The sequence below is a fragment of the Pholis gunnellus genome (genome assembly GCF_910591455.1).
Source record: "Pholis gunnellus genome assembly, chromosome: 11".
Lineage (NCBI taxonomy): Eukaryota > Metazoa > Chordata > Actinopteri > Perciformes > Pholidae > Pholis > Pholis gunnellus.
The window spans coordinates 22215427-22240771 of NC_136538.1; the positions used below are offsets into that span (position 1 = coordinate 22215427).

Genomic DNA, 25345 nt, shown 5'->3' on the forward strand with positions numbered 1-25345 from the left:
TCGGCTACTAAATTGTCTTTTATGGCTCACGGTTCCTCGCGGAACGCGACGGGCTGGTGAAGTTATAGGAAATCTGCGATCCAGAAGGAAACCCAGAAGAAACTGTGTGGCTTCAGGGGAGTGTGTGTGTGTCTGTGTGTGTGTGTGTGTGTGTGTGTGTGTGTGTAGGGGGGGGGGGGGGAGAAAAGTGAGGAAAAAGGAAGACGGAGGCACAGCTAGAGAGCCCGACACTCGCACACAAAGGCGCAAAGAGGGGGAATTTATGCGGAATTGGAGACCGGATCGGAGGCACCTCGGTGGAAGAATGACGAGCGAAAAGTGTGCAACCTCCGCGGTACATTACCTGAGGTGAAACGAGAAAATGATAGAAGAAACACACCCAAACGAGTAAGTACACTGTGGCTCAAAGATTTCTCTCTATACCCGTCTCTCTCTCTCTCTCTCTCTCTCTCTCTTTACCCCCCCCCCCCCCCCCGTGCCTACAAGTTGGAGATGATCGAGGCAACTTGCTGGAATGTGCAGCCTTTAAAAAGCTGCTTTTCATGTGTGTGTTTCTGCATTTATTTGAATGTCATCCACTCGGGATTTGGTGCTTGATGCTGCTGTGAAGTATTGCATTGACAGTACTGTGGAAGAAGGTTTTTGTACTCAGCTTGGTGTACAGACTAGTCTCGAGAAGGGAGGGAGGGAGGGAGGGGGAGGAGGAGGGGAATACGCGTGGGTGGATCGGAAACATTTTCTGAAAGGATCTGTAAAGCGAGAGAGCAGGCCCTGTTGCAGCGTAACTTAGAAACTCTATACACGCCCCGAAGTTACACCTTTTATAAATACACGAGCGCGAGCTCACGCACCTCTCGTGTTTGTGCGTCGCTCGGTAAAAGAAAAAGGAGGAGAAAAAAAGCCCCGGCGGCGTTTTTACAGAGGCAACGTCGCCTCGTTATTTGGCCACATCTGTGTGTTTCCTTCCAACCGAAGGGAGGGAGGGAGGAGGGGAAGTCTCACAGGATATGAGATATCCGATATGCCTCATCCGCCATCTCTTTCTCAATCGCCCTCATTTGCATAACCTACCGCGCTCCATTCATAAAAATACAAACAGCGATCACAGACGACGACTTGAACCGACACAAAAATAACAAAGTAATGTTTTAATCCACGTCTGTTTTGTCTGTTCCTCTCTCGGATCGTGCTGCTGATCTTTGTTCTTATATAGAGCGCGTAACACCGTGCAGGCCGGACCGGTTTGAACGGCACCCATAGGCCTATAAGGACGCGCTGCACAGCTTAAAATTAGCTCCATGGAGGAGGAAGCTGGAGGCTCCTAATCTCTTATATATTTATCTATACATATTTATATATATAGCCGACCTGTTAAAGCAAACACGAGCGGACCACCGGGTTTAAAACACGTCTGCAGGTCAAAATCAATCTTTTAAATCAAGGCTGAAAATGTGCGAGAACCATTTAAATGATTGTTTTTTTACTACTCCATTAGAGTTTATCGACAGCTCGTGTCGGTCTGTGCACGGGGAGGAATGCCTGTCTTGCAGATCTCTTTTGGTGAAAGGGCGAAGGGCACCGGGGGGGGGGGGGGGGGGGCTGCTGTGGCGTGACGCCGACTCATTCATAAAAAGAAGAAGAAGAAGAAGAAGAAGAAGTCTAACCTTCATTCATGCTCCGGTGGCCGCATTGGGCTGCATGAAGCTGGGCGTGTGTGAGCTCTGTCCCTCCGGTCTTGTGAGGGGGAGGGGGGTCGGGGGGGGGGTCCTTTTCACACGGCGTGGTGTGTGCAAATTGGGCCACGCCCACCACGTGACGGGCGACTGACTTCCGCTAACAAAACAAAAGCTTTTTGTCCTCATGTCATGATAATGTACTTTTAAAGGAGAAATATCTTCCCATTGACCATTTAAAACACATAAAAGTCACGTAACGTTAAAACAACATAGCAATGAATTTCAGTTGAACCGCGTTACTGATTACAATCTCATCATGTTATTTACCGTTGAATTTAAACTGAAATCTGTATTCTTCTGCAAAGTCAAAGTTTAATAACTGCACAGTAGAAATGAATCTTAATTAGCTCTGATGCTAATATGCATAGCTCTGACTTATAGACGAGTTTCTGTGTAACATCTTGACAGAGACGCTCCAGTAACTACAGGGGCCGAGAGCAGCACTTTTTACAGGCTTTCAGCAGAGCTGAGCTCCAAAACTGAGATGACGCAGTAGTTTTGCATGTAAAATGCACCAATGCATGAAAATGTTTAATGTTTTTGAGGGGGGGGGGGGGGGGGGGTCACATGCCTTTGCTAAGAATAGAAGCAAGATTATGGATCAAGGCCATTGAAAGGCAGTTCAGGGACCTGGTGGTCCTGAAGGCAGCGGGAGTCTCTGCAGCGAACACTTTGTGTCTGCTAGCCATAGCTAGCTAGCGCTGAGTGATTCATAAACTAAATAATATTGGTTTTGTTCACAGCGCTAACTCACTAACTAGCTAATGTTAGCAAACAGAAAATACCAAAGTGGGAGCTGCTTCCTTTAGGACCACAAAGAACCTCCATGTAGCTTTTTAATGGTCTGGATCCATAATCTCCTTCTGATTTGATCAAAGGCACGCGACCCTCTTGGAATATCAAACATATTCCAGCCACCTTCTTTTTCGGTTGGTGCAGTCCAAAGCAGTTTTGCACCCTACATGCGCGCATCTAGTAATGTTTGTAGACAAGAAAGCCGTCTATATTCAGACTGTGCTCCCCTAAAACAACAATCCGCTGCAGACCTGTGGCCACAGTCGGTGTAATAAATGCATTTTACAGAATCACATGTCGTTGGCCTCCTGTCACTTAGCTCAGCCAGCTAACGGCTAAAAAGAATGTTCAGAAGAAGAGTATTTTAAGACTCATTGAACTGTGTGGTTTACATTTATTCCAGATGTAGTGGTCCGCACTAGTCAGCTTAATTTATCGTTGTTTTGTTTTGCACAGTAAATTTCAACATTTCGTTACAGATGTATTGTGAAATTGGACAGTCACCCTTGTGGCGCTGCTGCTGCGTCACTCAAAAGACGTTTATCGTCTTTATTACCGGAGAGAGAATTGAATCATAGCGCAGCGTTATCTGCTAGTTTGTGTGTGTTGCGGCTTTCTTATCAGAAATGAACACCCGCTATCAGATGAAGGCAGGGTCAGGAAATAAGAAAGACACACCTTTTTATACCCTTTGTGTCGTGTTGAGGTGCAGCAATGTGGCGTTTCCGCTCGATTGTTTAAATGTGTCACAGGTTAGATGTTTCACAACCTCGAGGGGTTTTATCGTACGTCCGTAGTGGACCCTTTTCTTTTTTTTGTCGGATGATGATGCACATTTGAAAGCCTCGCCTCATCAATGGACCAATCAGATTTGATGTCTCAGTTTTTCTATGAGCAGGCGATGTGATTACACACACACACACACACACACACACACACACACACATTCTTGTACGAGCCTTTTTAACGACTACATGTCCTGAACTAAACTGTAGCTTCAACCATCCTGTCCTCAGTTTGGTGCCTCTTTGCTCTATCCTTCTGAGGACATTTAGTACTTTTTATAAAAGCAAAAGACCTCCCTTACACACACACACACACACACACACACACTGGATGTATTGATCCGGTGTGTAGTGCTGCAGGGTCAGCATGTGCACAGTCAGTATTGGACAGGAGATGCCCGCTGACATTCAGCTAAGGTCAACGTAGCAACGAAATATAATCCATCCCTGAGCAACAAAAAGCGCTCATCAACAGATAACACGGCAGCGAGGCGCTAGCAGGTCTGCATGTTCCCTCAGCGGGACTGTTCTGTTCCTCACACACACACATCACGTTTACAGCGTCAGCAGCATTTGATAGTGAGACTTTAATAAACTTGACAGGTGTGGAATTTAACTAACACGAAAAACAATGCACCGTTAAACTAAACTACTTTAGAAGATGTCGTTTTCTATCACGTGACTCACAAATTTGATGACTCGACTTGACAAAAAAAAATCAAGAAAAGAGACTTGCAACTCAACTTGGACCTTGACTCCAACGACTCGTGACTTCACTTGGACTTGAGCCTTTTCCCCCCCGAGCCCAACGTTTAAAAAGTATGACATTTTATAAAGTGCGCCACGAATCAATTCATTACCAGCAAGTCGACACTTGAAACATGAAGAGCTAAAATAAATGATAACAAAGATAATTTAGTTTACGTACAAAGATTACTCTGTGGTCAACAAAAACCTATTTGCATATATGCAAAACAGGTCGAAAATCACAGGCGGAGACGCAAATGGCATTATATTTGACGATAAGCGCATTATGACTGGTTTAGGACCAGAAACTCAACGTTTAGGACTCGAGTGCAACAACTTGAGACTTTCAAAACAATGACTTGGTCCCACCTCTCTGGTTGAGAGTGACTACATTTCCCACAATACAACATCAAGCCAGTGGACCTGGATATGTTGTGCATTCAACTGTTAGTTGTTCATGTTTGTGGTAAAACTGATCACAACACAAGCTAAAGAGGGCGATTTAGTTTTTTTGTACTCAAAAAGTGAGACGTGAAATGCAACATGCGTTTGAGCTGCATTGCATTCTGGTCTATTGCGGTTACAAGTACTTTGCGTTGTATCCAAACAGTATTTGCATATGTACCGTTCTAAAAGAGAGAGTACATAACGGTTTGAGAGGGACAGTCCTGCTGGTTGAGGAAGTGAGACTTCTTCAGCAGCTTCCATTCACATTTATGAGACGTTAGTTTTGGCCAAAGGAGAGAAAACTGAGCGGAGAAGGAACAGAAATAGACCAGTAGTATCTCAACAACAAAGATCTGTTAAGAGTGGATAATACACACGTCCACATGATGATATACTGTGTATGGACCCATAGATATGTAACGTATCACATGATGCACACATACACAAAGTCAATATACATACACCATGCTAACAAATTAACTTCCTTTGCATTCCTTCCCCTCTCTATCTCTCTGTGTATTCCCCCTGCACACACACACACACACACACACACACACACACACACATCATGTGGATCGGATCCTTGTCCACAGTGTTTCCTGTGTGTTACACAGCAGCTCATCACAGCCTTTATATAATGGCTCGAGCTGTTTATATCTGGAGACTAAACAATGGCCTCAGATTGTTTGCCTCTTTTTTTTTCTTTTTTAAAACTAATCTCTGCTCATCAGCTGACTGGATGACCGAGATTATAATAGCTTGAGTTTTCATTCACTTCTCTGTGTGTGTTTCCCCTCTTTGTCACAACAAGTACACAACACTGCTGCTCATTGAGGACTCGGATTCGTCTCGGTGAACGAACTCTGTGAACTTTCACTTCTCCAGGAACCATCTCGGGGGTTTATATCTGACATCACAGTACCTGGATGATGGACTCAGATCATCACATACAGCACGGCGAGCGTGTAATGTGTGCGTGCGTATGTCGACTAAAACCGACGTAAAGTACGAGACTGTCGGAGCTTTTATAATGTCGCTGTTCTTCCACCAATGCTACATTGTTACATTTGGGGGAAAGGAGATCATTTTGTAGGACGTGTTGTAACGTTGACGACGTCTATTCATTCTGTTTAAAGCCGGTGTTTCTGCACAGCTGCAGCTAAAGATCAAGCTGCACCAATGAAACATTTCCAATAATTTCTTAGCGTTGTTAAGCCCAAAAGTCAAGATTTTCCATCATTTCCAAAATTCACAACATGTTTTTATCCAGCAAAACATTCTGCTTCAATAACATTTGTTAGCGTTTCGTCTTTCATAAAGAATATTTTCACTGCGGTCCGGCAGACATCTAACGGCACCAGTTTTTAGGATGGTAATGTCAGGAAATACGACGTCAGCTTCATTCGAAAAACCTTCAAATACAAACATTTTAAAAGACGTTTGCTACAGCTTTCTTTTAAACAGTTGACCCACTTTCAAACAGCACTCTCACTTCTAGTCTTCAGTCAGAGATTCACGGACATTTGAAGTTATTTCAGACGGATGTTCTCACGTTAAAATAAAAACAAATCCTGCATCACAGGACAGAGAACGACGACAGGCTATTTTAACAGCGACCGCAAATAGCATCAGGAAACGTTGCGGCCCGTCATCTGAAACGGTAAATATACCGGCCCAGTGAGAGCAGGGAAGCCCTCACGCAACACTCCTCCTAGTGTTCATCATGCAAATACTTTCCAGTTGGTTTGGTGGCCCGGAGCAACCACAGGTCGTCCAATTACAAGATAAACTATTGACGTCCTGACAGTTTATGTAAACGGAGACTACCTGATGAAACACCCCGAGGTCGCCCCTCATCACTTAACATCTGATCCACAGCGGTAAGCCTCGCGCTGTATAAGAGGATATGAGGCTTTACACACCGTCTGGTTTGGCTTCCAAGTCGCTTGTAAGAGGTTTAGAAACAATTAGCTTATTTTCATAAGTGGTCTCCAGCTCGATGGCGATGGAGGGGCGGCAGAGGCGACGCCACTGGGCCTTGAAGGTTACAACGAATTTGTTTTTTAACCAAACATATCGCAGAATGACAACTTCTTTGTCCAATTACTTGATTCAGAGAGGCTTTGCTCCCATTTAGACCCGTTATCACGTTATTTTAGACCTGACAACAATAAATTGATGCTATTTTTCTCCCAAAGAAATAAATAACTATGATTTAGTTCTGAATTTATTTGTGTTGATGGGAAGTAGTCCTCACACCAGCAGCCCGAGTCTCGGGGGGCATTATTCCATTAAACTGCAGCTGATCGACAGGAAGCCGATCAAACTTCCCCTCCGGAGCCTCCGGGATCAATAGTCGTGAATGAACTCTCCTCACCCGCTCCTCTCTCTTGACGCCCTCACTTCATGTGAGGAAATGCTGCATTCTCAGCCTCAAATCCGTGAAGCCGTACTGTTTGTAACGAGAGCTGAAGATCTTTCAGCAGGAGAGAACTATCGGCGACAAAGGCTCTCGAGCGCGCCACGAAGACGACGGTCAAAGGCCAGCTAGCCGTTTACCGACTGACCCGAGGTCTGTGTGTCAGGGCCTCAAAGCCTGATTAGAGACGTAACGATAGTTTAAAAATGATCCGGAGACATTCAATTATGATGTGAAACAGAGAAAACCTGATAAACCACATTTTAAATCAACTTTACAGTTCTGCACTACTGCTGTGAAACACGGTTCAGTGCATCAAAAGCACCGACCAGTAATGAAATAACCCCGTCTGTGAAGCACCTTTCAGACACTTCCTGCTCGCTGTGTGTGCGTGTGCGTGTGTGTGTGTGTGTGTGTGTGGTTCTGTTGATCGGGCAGAGGTGCGCCGGTCTTTCCTTATCAGAGGAAGTATAGCCGCCCTGATCACACATGGCTGCCCTCACTGGCCCTTTTATCTGCCACACATGAGCTGGATTCCACACCTGATAACCAGCTCCCCTCTTTTTACTGTTTTATTGCAGTATTGCCAGACGCAGAGCAGGTCAGGTATTTTGCAGGGTCCAGCTCACTAAGTGGCACTCCTATTAGTGTAATTAGGTAAAAAGGTTCTTCGTTCCAGCTCTTTTCATAGTAAATACGGACAGAATGTGGCTCACAAATGAATTTCTATGGAGTCGGAGGTTCATTGACGGAGCACTGATGTGTCTTGGCAGGTGATCAGCAGGTGTGCGCTCCACCCACAGCTCATTTCCTCCATTGTGACACAGACTTGTTTGCGAGGTGTGGACCGGGCATAAAAATAGAAAGAATGGAGAAAAGGATGCGTCAAGCAGTGAACCGAGGAAACCTCTGTTACCCGTTTGTGCGGCGTGGAGTTGTTTGCGACTCATTTACAGAGCGAGACGATTCATTTGAGCTGATGTGGCAGATCCGTTCTCACACAGCGCCGGAGCTATTTTTAATTAAGTGTATTTTGTAGTAATCCCACAAAATGAATCATATGTAATAACAGTGAACCAGGAAGTATAAAGACCGCAAACACTGGTGGAGAGGATGTGGACGAGGTGGAAGCAAACAAACAAAAACTGGTCTTTCAGCCCGGACACAGCTGTCTGTCACTGAGGATTTATTAGTCACGTAACTTCTGTACTTAAGTAGTAATCTTTTCCTAAACTTCCTTTTCTTTTGTTGAAGCAGCTATAACCACAAGATTTTAGATCAACAATGGATCACATGATGCATTATCACCTTTATTTAGGGAAAGAAAGCTTTAAAAGGAACACTGTGCGCTTACAGAACGAGCACTTGTAATTATCTTCCAGAACGTTGGTGAAATCTAACACTAGCCTGGAGCTTTGTGCACCAGCTACTACAACAAATCAACAACAATTTATATTAGCCGACACGGCGCAGCTACAATCGCTTTGGGCAGCAAAACAACATGAACTTAAAGTTTGCTCCCTTTTGTTCTGCTGAGCTGATCATTTGAGAAGTGCTTTTGCCTTTAAACTCGGTTTATTTTGAAAGGACTGCATGTAACAGGACTGTATTGACGTATTGTCCTAAGATATCAAACCAAACTTTGATGTGGAGCAAACTTCTGTTTTGTTTTGGTCAAACACAAAGTTCTGTGTCATTAAAAGGCAGTGGCGGGCCGAGCATTGTATACCTGGGCGTTCTGTGCTGTCCTACAAATCAACATAATTAACACAATGACAACCACAAAGTCATAAGAACCAGTCACATCTATTCATATGACAACAAAGCATGACACATCAATCCAGCAGACCTGCAGCGGATCCACATTCCAGCACACAAGAGCACGAGCCGTTCAACTATACTGCAGGTGTAAAATACAAACACAGTTTGTCACCGAATGCTGTTCACTGAGACAAAGTACATCCTCCTTTCTTTGTTGACAAAGAGTTTAATCCCAGTACATCGTTTCAGTTCCAGTAAGAAGTCCTTCTCGATTCATGCCGGGCCGGTGCCAACGGTCGCAGACCGCCCGCCGCCGCGACCGCCACCCGCCGGCCCCGAAGATGTATGGACGGATCGACCGCGACCGGCCGTTCGCAGAGAAACAGAGCTCCACAACGCGGACCGGCTTCGGGCGGACCGCGGTTGTGGAGCTCCGTTTCCCTGCGAACGTGTTCGTTGATCTGTAGATCCACTCGTGTTTCTACAAAAGCTTTCAAAAGCACCGTAGTGTCCTGCCGGGCTGTGTCGTCCTCAGGTTAGCATAGCATAGCTCCAAACGACAAGACGCTCAGTTAAAATGAATGAACTACACCAAGCAAAACTCTAAAAATGTTATAATTTCTTCCATATCTTTCCATTTTATTTCTCACTACTCCAACTAACTTCTGCCAGCTTCACGTCAATTTCACATTAGTCACGCGCTGGCCCACTGACCAATCACGGCGCACCTTAATGCTGATGTACTTAGCAGGTACCTCGGTAGCATCTGCACGTCAAAGAATACGCCCAACATGTCAAACTAAAGATCTGATTGGTTGAAGACAAATCAACAATATCGTCCCCATTCACTTTAATCTGCAAAGTCTACCTAGAGACCCCGGGCCTCCCTCCTTACATAGAGACAGAGAGGCTGAATCTGATTGGATAACAGCTCTCCTTAAAACAAGATGTAGAGCAACAGAGGAAGACAGGAGCTGTGCAATGAGAAAATATATAAAACTATAATACATGTAGTGTATTTGTGAAAAAGTATTAACTTATAAAATAGCTATAACTTTGTGATTCTGTTTAGGCCAGCAGAGAAGGCTTAGCTGGCCCTGACGGCCCGCCGCTGGTGAAAGGTGATTTATTAATAATGTTTTAAACACCTTTTCTTAAGGTGGACGTCACAGTCCTTTTTCCCCCCTTTTTTTTTTAGCATTCGTACCTCGTGCCGCATTCGTGTGGACGGAATTAGATTGACAGTTCCCGTGTGTGTGTGTGTGTGTGTGTGTGTGTGTGTGTGTGTGTGTGTGTGTGTGTGTGTGTGTGTGTGTGTGTGTGTGTGTGTGTGTGTGTGTGTGTGTGCGTGCGTGTATTTGTGCCAGAATGTGTTGGTCACTCCCAAGTGTATTAAAGTAGCGCGTTGTGGCCGTCTGTGTGTTCCAGCCACAGATTACAGGTCTGTGGACCACAAGACGGTCCAAAATGTGACAAGTTCATCTCAGAGAGCCGATAGCCGGTGTCGCGTTTCTTAAAAAGCACAAGTGCTTATATAGCACAGAGTTTTTTGGTGTTATTTCTGTATGTGGGTGGACTGGACGATGTGTGAGAATGGTGGTCGGACATTTTTTTCTTCCCACTGTCAGAGCTGCTCCGGAGGCAGAAAAGCTACAACTTCCGACAGGAATTTTAACGTCCGTTTAGTGGTTTTCTCGCCGCAATAGTTGTTGTCAGATGAGGCTAAGTGGTTAGCAGACACAACTAACACCAACATCATTCAAACTAAAGGGCTGTCCTCCACCAGACACATTCCTAGTCATGAGTCAACACTGTTGTTTTAAGTTCCTCCACAAAGATTCACACAAAAGCACCACTTTAAATCTTGAGATGTGCTCATAAGTTTCTTAGAAATAAGTCATTCGGCATGAAAAAAAGCATAAAAGAAAGAAATCTTAGATGACTGAGACCGTTGCACATGGCTCGCAAGTTTATTTCAAAAAGCGTGTATTCATCAGAATAACTGGCTCTAGTTTGTTTTTATATCATTTAAACATGTTTCCATCAACGGTGACGGCTTTTCAACCAATATGAAACTACAGCGTAACGGCTCTTGCACAGCAGCATTTAACCAGCAGTGCAGGAGAGTGAAGACACAAAACACCGTTAATTATCATATTCATTATTATAAAAAGCCGGTTGCCAGAAGCCTCGCTGGCCTATTTAAATATAGCCACTCTGGCCTCTGGCTACAAACTGTAACTCATTCCTTTCAAGATCCTGAAATAAAGGAATTATAAATAGATCACTGACATTTTGAATTTCCATTATTTCTTTTGTTGCCATTCAAGTTTCCCACGTGGCCGAAAAAAGGACCTGAATGACTTTTTGCCTCCGCCCATCGCGGTCTGATGAATGATCCAAACGGAGGCTCCGGTCCAGCTTTCACTCCTCCAGTTAATGTCATTTGTTTTAGTGTGTGTTCAAAGCCAACAACACAACAAACCTCTGATATCTGAATGGAAAAGTCTTACATTTGATGAAGGGGATTCAGAGGAAGTGTGTGTGTGTAGAGGGAGGGAGTGTGTGAGTGTGTGTGAGTGTGTGTGTGTGAGTGTGAGTGTGTTTACACCAAAGCTCAAACATTGAAGCAGAAGCTGTAGTTGCTTTGCTGTGCGATCTGTTTGTCTGCTGTCCGTCATTCAGTCGGTTTTATGAATGTGTGTGGGAGGGAGCTGGTGAACCAGTTTTGCCACCTGTGTGTGTGTGTGTGTGTGTGTGTGTGTGTGTGTGTGTGTGTGTGTGTGTGTGTGTGTGTGTGTGTGTGCGTGTGCGTACATCAAATCCCTGGGACTGTCCGTAAGCTAATTATATAACAACACCTCTCTCGTTCACCCCCTCCCTCCCTCCCTCTCTCTCTCTCTCTCTCTCTCTATCTCTATGTTTCTCTATCTCTCTTCATCCCCCTTTCGCCCACACACACACACACACACACACACGCGCGCTTCGATGGAATACACAAAGGTACATCCTGTTATTGTCAGATAAATCATGTGGATTGTGTTCATTGTGTCCCTGTGAGGGTGGTGTGTCTGTCACGCTAAAGCTCCAGAATGTCTCGTATTTTCCCGTTTAACTCCGTCGCCTCGTGTTCGAGCGGCTGCAGAGGCTGAACTGTGTCCGTGTTATCTGAGAGTCCACTGGTGTCTCATCTGCTCGTATTACTAACAAACTGGTGTGTGACTGGAAGCAGATTGCCGAGGTTCAAGGCTCACAGAGCTGCAACTAATGATGCTTTTCATTGTCAATGCAGCCGTTCATTTCCTTTTTGATGAAGTGATTGATAATAAGTCTGTAAAATGGAACAAAATGGGGAAAAAAACACCCGATGCCTTTTAAATTACATGTTTATAATAATATGAAACCTCACATTTGTCTTTCTCTTTGAATAATAATGAATGTTCATTCACAAAATCCGTTAATTTCAGTTCACGTTGAGATTTAAAAGCACAAACAACAGATTAAAAAGCAAAAGAAAGTTAAAACAAACAAACAAGTTGCACCAACGCTTGAATTATCTGTCTTCAGTCAGAGGAATACATAACTCTGTCTTTATAGTCTTGCATGCTTATAAAATAATCTAGTTAAAGTATTTTTACAGCGTGTACATAATCAGTCATGACTGAAGGTTGCAGCGAGTGATAGTTTTTGGCGTCGGTACAGATCGGAGATATAAGGAGGCAGTTTGCCTAAAATGGACTTATAAAAATAATTCAATCATTTGTGTGAAAACCCGAATCAGAGACGTAACGCAGCATGAAATGCTGAATCCAACATTATAAAGAGGATAAAGTTGCATGCATATAAAATATCACATTGGAGGACAATGTGAAGCTTCGAGGCTTAAGACAGCGGCCGCATTTCTTAATTATGTGGATGTGAATTAGTATTTCACAAAAATAAATAATAATAAAAAGTGTGTCTGACGAGGTTTCCCGCCTTTACTGATCATCAGAAACGGTACGTTTGTGCGTACAAGGAATTTGGCTTCATGATAATATAGTGCAGACATCATTTAAGAATATTACAATAGAATATGATAAACAATATAAGAGTATGTTAAAATACGTCTGTTGTTAAAGTGTTATGTGTATATCATGTTGGTATATATTGTTCTTTAGTTGATGAAATGAGCAGCTCAGGATGAAGCCACATTGTGAGGGGAGGTTTTTATTCGTCCCGGAGCGACACCTCCCACCTCGGCACAGCGAGGACCGGCCGAAGTCGTGACTTTTGAGAGACGCCCTCAAACGTTCTGCCACTGTGTGAACGCAGCTCTATAATAAACTCATTAACACGCTCTGTGCACACAGAATTAAGATTTAAGTTTGCAGGATAAGTCGCTTAGTTATTTTTTCACAAGTCGAGGCCGGGATGAAACGGTCGCTGCGGAAGAATCTTTGTTGCTTAAAGAGTTTTTGCATTTTGTGTAAAAATATTTGTTCCAAGGCTAAAATCCACATGTTCTCTGAGTTAGTTTTTACAGTTACTCTCTTACATGTTGATTAAAACCTCCGTTGCTCTTCTTCGAGCGCTCATTGGTAGCCGACATGTTTACAGGCATCGCTCAAGTGTCCCGGCGTTTAGATATAAACGGGTATTTAGAAGCTTCGAGCTCCGTTAAATAGAAATGTGGAGGAAATTCTGCGGGTTGCACTTCAGACACGGAAACATCCTCCAAGGTTTTATCCTGCGTGCTAATGACCATGAAAACAGAATAACGTCACGCTTTTCTTTCTATATCGGATAGTTGAATATAAAAACATGTACTTCTCAGCTGTCGTGCTAATATCTCTCTCTCTCTCTCTCTCTCTCTCTCTCTCTCTCTCTCTCTCTCTCTCTCTCTCTCTCTCTCTCTCTCGTCCCTCTTTGCAGTGACAGCTACATCGTGCGTGTGAAAGCGGTGGTGATGACGCGGGACGACTCGAGCGGCGGCTGGCTGGCCCAGGACGGAGGAGCTCTGAGCCGGGTCGGCGTGTGCCGCCTGCTGCCGCCGGAGCTGCCGCCGGTGCCGACCTCCGGCTGCTCCCAGTTCCTCATCCGCGGCGAGCGGCTGAGAGACAAACAGGTGAAACACGCCGACCATCAACTGAAAGAGCGTCAAAGTTCATTTCAGGATGAGAACTAGAACATTTATACCGTTTTTTGTTACTTCAAACAGGTGATTCTGGACTGTCCGATGAGGAAGGACCTTGTGTACACCATAGCAACGCCCACATTTCACCATTGGAAGGTAGAGGACAGGAGGTGTGGCCTGTCCTTCCAGAGTCCAGCGGACGCCAGAGCGTTCGACAGAGGCGTTCGGAAAGCCATCGAGGACCTGGCCGAAGGTACGGGGACCGACTCCACCGATGCACGGAGAGACGAGTCGAGCTTAAAGCTCCGGGTTCATTCTGTTCGTTGCATTATTCTTGTAAACAAAATGCAGTGTGAAGAAGCTGGAGGACGGACAGACAATGCCTTAAACCGACATCTATAAAGCCGAGGAGGGATTGTAATTAACTGTTAACTCATATCTCGTATTCATGGACTACTTTATTGCTTTCAAACAAGTGAACTAAAAATGTATTTTTCCTTTAAGACCTCCTGCTTCTAAAGCATCCAAAAACAAATTGAGCACCTTAATAAAATGAGGTGAACTATGAACATGCAGGCCGTGATTACATCATTTTCCTCACGTAACCGAGATGGAAAGATGTTCCTGTATCATGCATCCAGTAACGTGTGTGTCTCTTGAATTAAAGGATGATTTCTTCTCTGCAGGCTCCACAACCTCCTCCACAGCACTCCAGAACGAGGGCGAGCTGGGCGACGACGACGTCTTCACCGTAAGCATGTTTTTCTACGTTCATGTGTTCTCCAAGTTAGAACGATCTGCGTTATACTTGAGCTACAACTTGTTCATTGTAACCGCTGCAAATCCTCAACAATGTGCTTTCACGTGGTTCAATAAGGCGTCACGGTACGATAACTAAGATGTTTCCAGTCACAAGACAAAAAAAAAAGGGCATCGATCAAAATTAAACTGACAAATTAGTTTATTTTCCAAGCAATGTGTATCCACACAAGTCTGGGAGGATTAAAGTAATATCATGGAGCACTGGTTGGCGTTCACACCAATCAGGAAGCAAACTTTTCATACAAAGCAATGAAGAAATGCGTATTTGCGGAAGCCGACGGAAATACGTGGAACTCGTGTCATTCATCTGTATAAATGTACATTTTTATAAACGATAACATTGCTGCCGTATTTACGCCTAGATTGAGTGTTGATAGCGCGGCTAACAATGTTAGCATAGCCTAGCACCGATCAATCCGAACTCCATTCAGAAAACAACCATTTTTAAAGTTGTCATCTTGCAGCCAGACCCTGACAAAGCACGAATTCAGAGTTTTTTACAAATCGGCATCGTGATTCAGTTACTTCGGCATCCTTTTGATCCGCTTACTGCAATTAAATCACAGCTAAATCTGTTTTATTTTAAGACTCGTACCGCTGACGTGTGGCTCGCAAGATAGAGTGAATACAGCTTGGTGAAATTTAGAAGAAGTTATGAACCCAGACACGACGGCGTTTGGTTTTTCTGACGCATCTGATGACTTCCACAACACGTCCAAAGCAGCAATCGTGTTTATTTACAGCCGTGTTTGATGAAAGGTTGTCGGTACCTACGTGGAAGAAAGCCCCTCCCCCCCACTTCAATCAGAGTTTGCAGCGAACTCAACTACACTGAAGATTAAGTACAACGACACACTAATCCAACATTCATTAATAAAGTATTTGTTTCGTTCACGTAGCAGAACGTCCCCTTTCCGTCACCTATACCTTGTGTGTGTGTGTGTGTGTGTGTGTGTGTGTGTGTGTGTGTGTGTGTGTGTGTGTGTGTGTGTGTGTGTGTGTGTGTGTGTGTGTGTGTGTGTGTGTCAGGGCCTCTCTACCTTAACTTAGCAGGAGGACCCACTCTGTAACCTGACACCAGGAGCAGCAGGCAGGGTCACAAGGTCACTTCCTGTATCCCACCACCTCGCTCTCTCCTAGCGACTCCCCCCCTCCTCACCCCCCCCCCCCCCCTCCCAGTTGAGAGCCGCCACCAAACTAGCAGCTGTTTCCCAGCTTAGTGCGGGGCTGGTGATTTACGAGAGGAAGTGCCTCGTGGTTCATCTTTGACTCGAGCTGTCTGTAAGGGCCAAGACTAATAGGTGCTCTGCTGGGAGTGTACAGCCACCACGGAGACGCATACAAACACAAGGGGGGGGGGGGGGCACATCCCTCAGCCGGAGCACCGGGTTTTCAGGAAAGAAGCAGCATTTTAGTGCAACAAATCTGAGGCTTTTCTGTTGTGTTCGTGCTTAAGAAGCTGCCGTATTCACCCAAAATAAGATGAATCTGCTCACTTCTTAAACTCCATAGGAGCTCATAATTAAACAAATAATCCTAATCCTAATTTGCTTCACAGATATCTCTATGATAGTGTTTATGTGGTTCAGTTGAGATTGACTATTGGTTAAATAATACATCACTCGACGTTGTTTTCTGTTTCGGGTAACGTCAGACTGTACGCTCTTCATAACTTGCCTCAAAAGGCATGAAAAGTCTTGGATATTTATGGTAACAGTGTGTATGAAACCAGGTGTTTGTAATCCAAAAACCACAGTGGAAACAGTTTGAACTGTCACATCATATGTCTGATAAAGCTGAAGTACTGGTGGAGAAAGACAAAAGATTAATAACAATTTTAAGCACAGCGTTGCATTTTTAGACTTCACTAAAAAGTGTGTCGAGTATATAAGATCTTGCAAAGTGAAAACAAAGGTCATTAACTTCACTCCTTCTCTAATGGGACGTCCACGCGTCTTCTCGTCTTGTGAACCAGATTTTAACATCAACAGCGTCACAATACAACGGGCGGGTGCAGCACCACTTGTGCTAATGACCTTTCCTAAAGTTAGCGGTGGCGGCAGAGTTTGTGCGGCGGGCAGTCGTGGACAGCGGGAAATGCTGCGGGAGATTTACAGCCTTTGGGGGAGGATGGTTGGGGTGCTAGGATGGGCATACTTCCCTAAATTATTCCTCGTCCGCCGAACCTAAACTTAACCCAACCCTTCCTTCAGCACGTCTCCTCTCTGTCTCTATTTCGGCCTCATTCACAACAACAAGGGGAGAGCTACCGAGGCAATTCTGGGCTCGTCCCGGGAGAGCGAGACGGGGCCCCCGTTGAAGGATGAACCCTCCCGAGCTTTCAGTCGGGGACATGTTTGGTGTCAAAAAATAACTTGAAATGCCCTCTGTCCAGCCTTGGGACAGAGTATATAGAGGGAGGATGTCCAGAAATATAAACTCTCCCCCCCTTCAACTCTCTCTCTCTCTCTCTCTCTGTCTTGTGCAGAAAGTCGGGGCTGTGTTTTGAATTAGTTGCAGCCACGGAGGCTGCAGAGTCGGACTGGTTTTGAAACCGTATCGCCCCCCCCCCCCCCTCCTCCCGGTAATGTCTTCTCCAGGGGGGCGGGGCCCCCAGAGCGGAGGCAGCATGTTATGTTATTTTTGGCCGGCTGCTCTGAGGGCTTTGTAAGAAAGCTGGGGGGAAATTCTCAGCATGGCGGTATCCATGTGGGGAGCTGGATATAATAGGATAGCTTCAGCAGACAGACAGACAGACAAGACAAGACACAGACCAGATCTGGGTCATATAACTCTGGCAAATCATTCGTAGCGGAGTGCCAGATTTTTGACACGTGGGGTGAAGATTTTGTCAGCTTCATAAAGTTTGAGAAAGAGTTTGTTTGGATTTCCGTGGGGTTGATATGTTACCCGACAACAGGGAATAAACGCTGGTTTTATCATAATACAGCAACGATTAGATGACAAAGTGGTCCATGTTTTTGTAAAAGTCATTTTGGAAATAGAACATTTCAGAGCTTCTTGTTGAATGGAGGATGCAACCATTTTTCGGTAGTTTACATTCATTTTCTTCTGCTGTTTGTCCACAGTGACTTTGCAGATTTAGGGATGGCGATGTCGGCTTCACTCATCCAGTAAAACACCTCAACATCCACGAGATGGATTGGTCCAAAATGTCGTACTTTCTGACCTTTCATGTAAAACCCCTTGAGGTTGACATTTTTTTTAAACGATGTGTTGCACTCGTCCCCCTCGGGATCAATTTGTCCGATACTTTGGTTTTTGGCCAAATACCTGCAAATCTAACAACATTCCTCTCGACTTCAGCTCAGCTGTACGTTGTCTTTAGTGCCATTTAGTAAACGTTAGCATGCTAACGAGCTCAACTAAGATGGTGAAAATCTTAAACATGTTGGCAATGCCACGATGAGCATGTTGCCATGCTGGTGTTAGCATTTAGCTCAAAGCGCTGGGCAGCCTTCAACACATACTATTCATTGCGAGCAATCTTGAGTTTCAGTGTCTTGCTCAAGGGCACTTCAACATGCGTTCACGAGGACAAGCTGTTCCAGACGTCGACCATCTTTATGAACTGAGCTACACACACCTTTTATTTGTTTTCTTCTCTGTACAGTCAAAGTTGAAGAGAATTGGGAACATTTGAACAACTGGAATCACATTTTCGTCAAAGCTGCTGCTGGCAGAAGGATCTCGTGTGAAATGGGCACGAAACAGAACTTCTGTGGTTAATTTAAATCAAAATGACGATCTTTTCCTAAACCTGACTGAGTTTCCTGTGAAGATGGAAGTTCATTTGAAAAGACCGTCTGCATGTAATGAGCAGCATTTCACACAAGTTTCTAACTTTCATACGTACGTTTTCATAAGAAAACATACGAACCGGCTTAGTCTGATTAGCCGTGAGCTACGTACAGCTTCCTCTCTCCATCGTCGAGTTACCAAAGACGAGCGTATCTTCCAAAAGATGAAGTCGGTTCTTCTACTCGCACACAAACACCTGCGCCCCTTTTCACTGAGTCAGACCCACCGTGGATATCTCGCCTATAGACACACACACACACACACACACACACACACACTGGTGGAAAAGAGAGGAGGGAAGGTGGAATGTGTAGAAAGTGAGATTGAGGGAAGGAGGACAGGCTGTTGGGGGAGAAGACTCAGGAGAGAGAGGCCAAAAAAGGCGATACTGCAAAAAGATCTGTGTACAGAAAGCTGTCTCTGATATAAAGATGCGGCTTTACCTTCGTCTCTTACCCGTCACTCAATGCGTTAAAGTGGATTTAACAGGTGGAGGTGGAGGTTAGCAATACGCCAAAGTTAAACTATGTTAAGATTATCTTGTTCCAGCTTCTCTGATGAAGACGCAATTTTGTCTTATTTCATGTTTTTTAAGTAGAAGGTACACTCGTTAGTTAAAACAAATGTTCATCAGATGAATTCTACCTTCATTAAGGTCGTGATGTTTTTGTGGAGGCTGCAGATTCACTGAGGTGTTTCTAATATTTTGTCCACCCCATTATTGAGGGCCGCCCTACGCCTCATTTGAATTTTAGTTTCAGAACGACGGTGTTGTCTTAGTGACCGTTGCAGATGTTTTTATGACAGATGTTGTTTATAAAAGTTTAACTCGCACACAAAGATCCAAATGTGGATCAAGTGACCCGAAAAACAAAGCTCACACTTCCTGTTTTCCCCAATCAGAGCTGCGGCGGAGGCTTCCTGTTTTTGTTTGTCCAATCATGGCGTCCTCTCGCTCTAACTTGTTTGTTTGGCGCATCCAATCAGAGAGCAGCTTTTCAGCCGGCATCCTGTGTTTGTTTGTGTCCTTCAGAACACCACAGACAGCTCGTCTAACTCCTCCCAGAAACTGGAGAGCTCTCTGCAGCCGCTCGAGTCCTCGCCCCTTCCGCAGAGACACAAGGGCATGCTGGGACATCGCCACGACCTCCACGACCCCTACCGGCTCTCAGACCACTACTTCATGGACCAGGTGAGACAACGAACGTCTGGTTTCAGCACACGCCGATGCCAAGAGAGAGTGAAAAAGTCCTGATGAAGATATTTTAAAATTCGATTCCTTGTCGTTGTTTTTCTCGTGTTTAAGTTTCCTTCTGTCTTTTCTCTTCAGCCGTTGTCTCGGCTTCCCCGTCACGTCACCTTCCAGGAGGACGAGGAAATCGTCCGCATCAACCCTCGGGAGCGCAGCTGGGAGCGAACCACCGAGCGCCACTATGGACGCCCGTCGGATCGCCCCTGGCTCAAGGGCTACGAGGACTACCGGCACGCCACCGTGCGGGACAAGTTCATCCAAATGGACGACTCCGAGTCCTACGTCCACTTCGCCAAGACGGAGGCGCAGAAGCACGACTACACCTACCCGCTGGCGCCGGCCCTGTCGCCCTCAGACTCTGACCCCGAACTCGGACCCTTGAACAGCAAGGGCCACGGCGGCTCGTATCGCCAGGGCTTCCCCTCCGTGGTCTCCGCCCAGCCCCGCTCCTTCCTCCCGAGCTCCTCGCCGTCCGCCAACGGCGGGAAGGGGCAGAAGGAGGACGGGCTGGAGCGCGCTCAGTGCGAGCACTGCGGCGAGGCCTTTTACGTCTCCGACAACCGGAGGGGCCGGTGCCACGACGCGCCTGACCCCGGGCGGGCGTGCGTCCGCCGGGTCAGCTGCATGTGGCTGGCGGACACCATGCTCTACCACTGCATGTCCGACCCGGAGGGGGACTACTCGGACCCCTGCTCCTGTGACGGAGCCGAGGGCGGCGGCGGCGGCGGCGGCCGGCTCGGCTCGCGCTGGCTAGCTCTGTTCTGCTTGTCTCTGGTGGCGCCGTGCCTCTGCTTCTACCCGCCGCTCCACGCCTGCCACCGGGCGGGGCTCAGGTGCGGCTGCTGCGGAGGCCGACACAAGGCACTGAGCTGAGAAATAAACAAAACACAACAGAACACCGAAACCCAACGCAAGCACAGGGAAAGGGAAGGATGGGAGGGGGGGGGGGGGGGGATGCACAGAGGGAACAAGTGGTCACGGCTGCTCACTCTCTTGCCTTGGTTTCTCTGGGATTCTCTACAAATTCCAGACACTGAAATAAGCCAAAAAATAAAAAAAACTGTTGGTGCATTTTCTGAACAGCCTGGGAAGATAAGCTCCCCCTCACGGCAGACAGTTCTCTCCGCTCTCCACATGGCCATTTTCACGCTCTGTTTCTAGAGAGAGCACTCTTTTTCAGGGGGCCTTTTTTTTTTTTTTTTTTTTATAGCTGACCTATATGTCATGTATCACATATGCAGGTACTTTATACTTTGTACACTGATATCGGCGTCAAAGAACTTGAATTGTTTCTTTGTTCTATTTTATTTTCTTTCTCTCCTTTTGATGTACGCGTGGCCATTTTGTTTATATTCTATTCCAATATCAGGCCCGCTGAGCTCAACTCCAGCTACAAGAGAAATCAGACACTAAACCTCTTTGTGTGTGTGTGTGTGTGTGTGTGTGTGTGTGTGTGTGTGTGTGTGGATGGTATATGTACATGCTTACAATGTGCGCCGAGGCCTTTCACTGTCTGTACTGCAGCTTATAGTAAAGCTCATGTACCACATAGCTCTCCGCCATCGACGTCTTTGTTCACAGGAACAAACGTGGTCTCATCTTAATATCCCAAAGATTCGTGTTTTTATTCTATTTATTTTCTCACTGAATTGATCTACCAGCAACAAAAAAACAAAAACAAAGGGTGCTGGGTAGTGCTTCACCCACTAGAATGAGGCGGTGCTCCAAGTCGTGCTACGATACTCCGGCATCCGTCTCCACTGTTCCTTCAACCAGTGCCTCAAACTATCACAAAAACCAGGAACCCATCCAGTCCGCTTTTTTGGGACGTATACGCTCTAAAAGCGGTGTGAGCTTTTTAAAAGCTCATGATTTCCTCATTTCTCCGCAGAACCTCAAGTCAGCAGTCCACGTGCCACGTCAAGGACTGAAAAATCAATCAGAGATACCGTTAAAACTTGGTGCCCTTTATGCCTTAAAAGTGTGGAGTCTGGCTCCGAACCCCCCCATCCCCCCCATCCCCCCCCGTCCCTCTGAAGATGTCTGCTATAATGAAAAGCGCGAGCACGGTTACGGCTCCGAGCAATCAGCCTCACCGCGTACTCTTGTAAACTTGGGGCTAAACTATTTTTGTAATGAAAAGGAACTCGTAAAAAGGCTTCTCATAAAGTGTGTAAACTAAGCACTCCGGTTTGCTTTGCGATGTACAATCAGCTCCCCTCTGAGCCCGTCGGTCACATGTGTGGAACAGCAAAGTCCTCAACGATAGTTCATAACTAACTTAATGTGTTTGTCCTCGATTCAGTTCACTGTTTTCAAAATGCTTTACAACAAAATACCCCCCCCCCACACACACACACACACACACACTAAAATATGTCTTATAAATAGCCATTAAAATCTCCGTACTAGTGGAAATTAGTATAAAACATTTATTTTAACCAAAAACAAATGATTAGGAATGAGTTTTGACACTTACAACATCACGACAGCAACGTAGTCTTATTTATAAAAGATGAGCCAAAGGCATAATCGGACACTTTAGGACGTATGTGTGACAGGAGGCGCTTAGCTTAGCTTAGCTTAGCTTAGCACTACAAACAGGGAAATCTATCCTGGCTCTGTACTACTGTAACAGAATCCACATGCTGGTGCCTCTACAGCCGAGTAACACGTTATATCTTGCAAAAACAACAAGTTGTGGTTCTTACGGAGGGTTATGTGCCGGACTATTTCTTGGCCAGGCGCAGTGACTCCTCTGGTTAGAAGTTGTTTAAATGAGATTTGAAAGAGACAATGCCCGACTAGGTGTTCATTATCGAGGGTGAATGGCCAACGTGGTGGTTGCTTCCTTGCAAAGTCCATTAATTCCTGATATTGGACATCTAGTAGGGCGTTATCATGCTTATACCATGCTCACTTACCAAAGAAAAATTAAATGTTTTAGTGCATTTTGTAACCAAAATCTGAAGTTTTTCACAATACACTCTGTTCCAATGGGAACCCGGAGGTCTTGCTAATAGCTGGAACAATCATTATCAACCCATAAGGTTCTTATACAATGGAAACGTTGCTCCAGTAAATAGGACAGACCGTAGATACTACTTGGGTCGCTTTAAGCTTAGCTAAGAGCCAGAAAGCTAACGTTATGCTAGCTATGCGTCAGGGTAACGTTCCTCTCGCAGCGCGTGTGTTGCAGTCGCCCCCTTGTGGTGACCAGAGGATGAGGCCGTGGAGGACTACTCTTTTTTTATTTATTTATTTTTACAGCCAATCATATTCGATCAACATTAGAGACAACTTGCTGAAACCACACCTCCATGTGACTGGTGGGCAGCGTAATGCTTTGAAGCATTAATAAAATAAATAAAAGAGAAGCACTCGGGTCCCATTGGAAAAGAACGGGAGTCCGAATAAAACAACAGCTGAAATGCTTGAAACAAACATCCACCCCTGATTGTTTTGCCAAGGAAATGTCACTAACTGTAGTTGAAATGCAGAATGCCTGAGGATGTCCTTTTCCCTTCCTGTCCTGTGTACCAGTATGTCCTTGGTGTGTGTGTGTGTGTGTGTGTGTGTGTGTGTGTGTGTGTGTGTGTGTGTGTGTTTATCCCACATCCCTTTACCCTCTCCTGCTCCTTGATCCAGAGCTACTGGGATCAGCTGAATATGCTGTCACATAATAACACCGATCCAGTATAATCAGATCTTTAGATGATGTGATGTATCAGGGACGGGACCAATCAGATTGGGAAGAGTGTGTGTGTGTGTGTGGTCTGGTGTTTGAGTGTGTTCTCTCATGTCAGAGCCATTAACAAGTGCCTGAACGCATCCTCTTTATCTCCTTGTGTATTTAAATTGAAAAAGTTAAAGAAACTCCCTCTAATGAATTAGACCCATTTTTTTACGCTTAGTATTTTTACCTCTGTAAAAAAAAAAAGAGCAAAAATTATATTATATATATCAAGTGTATGTTGTACATTTTTATTTCTATTTTGTTTTGTTTTTTAAATAACTGTTTCTAACATGTACGATGGATGTAGCTCTTGCTTTCGAGAAGGAACAGGAAGTACTTTGTAGATACTGAAGGGTGGCTGAAAGGTCTGTGAGAAAAAAGGTGAAATGTGTGTCTTACCTTCCGCCTCCAATAAAACGAGAGAAAACAGTGAAACCACACGCAAGTCTGCTGCTTCATTCTCCTCTCAGCTTTTCTACTGCATGCATTTATCGTTACAATAGTAATGTATTCTATTAGTGCATTAAATCTGTCAAAAGTACAATGAAACACAACTCAAAGTTTGAGTATTTACTTGTAAACCGTTGTCTGACGTCACAGACCATGAAAAAGGCAACGTAAAGTATATTAGCCTGTGTTTAATTAAAGCGATACGTACTATCGTACAGTAAAACCTCTTCTGCATGTGACATGTCAAAATATGTCTGAAAGTTAACTTCTCTGCACAAAAGTTACTCGGGGAAAACGTTAAAAAGCGACAAGCTAAATGCTAACGTAAGCAAACTGACAACGCTAACATGCTGATATTCAACAGCTTTGTTTTAATGCGTTAGCATGCTAGCATTTGCTAGTTATTGTTTGCAGGTGTTTCTTGATAAACCAAAGTGTTCGGACAAAGTCACTGCCGAAGGAAACGTCAGAAGGGTTCGTCCTCAAGGGACCACGAATATCTGAACAAAAGTTGACGTCGCTAAACAGTTGCTTCAAGTTAATAATTGCAATTTCTTTGGGCGGTGGACAAATTTCCAAGTTCCTTATTCAGCATCGAAAATGGTTTATTGAGAGAATATTTTGAACGAGGAAAGACTCATAAACATTCAACTAATAGTTTGGTGCCAAAAAAAGTCCCTAAACAGGTTTGTTTTTTAAAAACAAATACAGAATCTTTGGGGAGAAATAAAACAGCTAAAAATGAGGAGATCCACAGGATGAAAAATGTCAGCCAAGGCCTGAAGTTATCATGTTTTAAAAATAGTTTGATGCACAAAACTCTTTGTAAAAGTATTCAATGAAAGAAGAAACTAGCACAGCCTGTTTCATTCTCTTCAAGATGTCTCTTTCCCCGGCTGCCTCCCTCCTCATGTGAACATGTGATAGCCATCGAGGACGTCGAGCTGTTTCACTCAGGATGTCTCTGGAAAAGCATGTGGGCGATAATGATGGAGCGAGAGAGAGAGAGAGAGGGAGAGAGGGGGGGAGGGAGGGAGGGAGAAAAGAGAAGAAAAGGAAGCTCCCTGAGGGCTTTCGGGGGCCTGTTAAGCAGCTCAAACGGCTGCAAAACAGCATCCCAGTCCACATGTGCAAACATTTAAGATATATCTGCTGGTGTAATGGGGTCATCGTGCCCCCCCCCCCCCCTCTCTGGGTGGACAAAGACACCGAGATTTTGCTCCACGTTTGCACCCAGCGAGCATCGACCTCCTGCAACATTCTCGGTTGTGCGTTCTGTGTCGGGGGGCTAGATGATCTGAAATGTGCTGCAGAAGAAGAAGATTACAAAGGAGCCGGATGATGAGTTCAAACTCCTGCGACTGAGATAAAGCGTTGCAGAAGTAAAAGCATCTCAACACTCCCACCCTGTGGAACGTGTTTCAGCTGGTTTGTGCAAAAGGCAACTTTAAGATAAA

General features: G+C 45.1%; 1 protein-coding gene across 1 annotated transcript; it reads left to right on the forward strand.

Moving 5' to 3' along the window:
• The first annotated feature begins 210 nt into the window (after positions 1–210).
• LOC306703276 (sprouty-related, EVH1 domain-containing protein 2-like) lies at positions 211–23869 on the forward strand. The gene is made up of 6 exons (XM_079169196.1): positions 211–387; positions 13605–13797; positions 13891–14059; positions 14493–14557; positions 19484–19642; positions 19781–23869. Exons 1-6 carry the CDS (start codon positions 362–364, stop codon positions 20573–20575), a joined length of 1407 nt encoding a protein of 468 aa, XP_079025322.1. The 5' UTR covers positions 211–361; the 3' UTR covers positions 20576–23869.
• The last annotated feature ends 1476 nt before the right edge of the window (positions 23870–25345 follow it).

Coding starts and splice junctions, on each gene's coding strand:
- LOC306703276 (XM_079169196.1), top strand. CDS start 362: ATGATAGAAGAAACACACCCAAACGA. Junction 13,798..13,890: donor AGCGGCTGAGAGACAAACAG/GTGAAACACGCC, acceptor TACTTCAAACAG/GTGATTCTGGACTGTCCGAT. Junction 14,558..19,483: donor GCGACGACGACGTCTTCACC/GTAAGCATGTTT, acceptor TGTGTCCTTCAG/AACACCACAGACAGCTCGTC.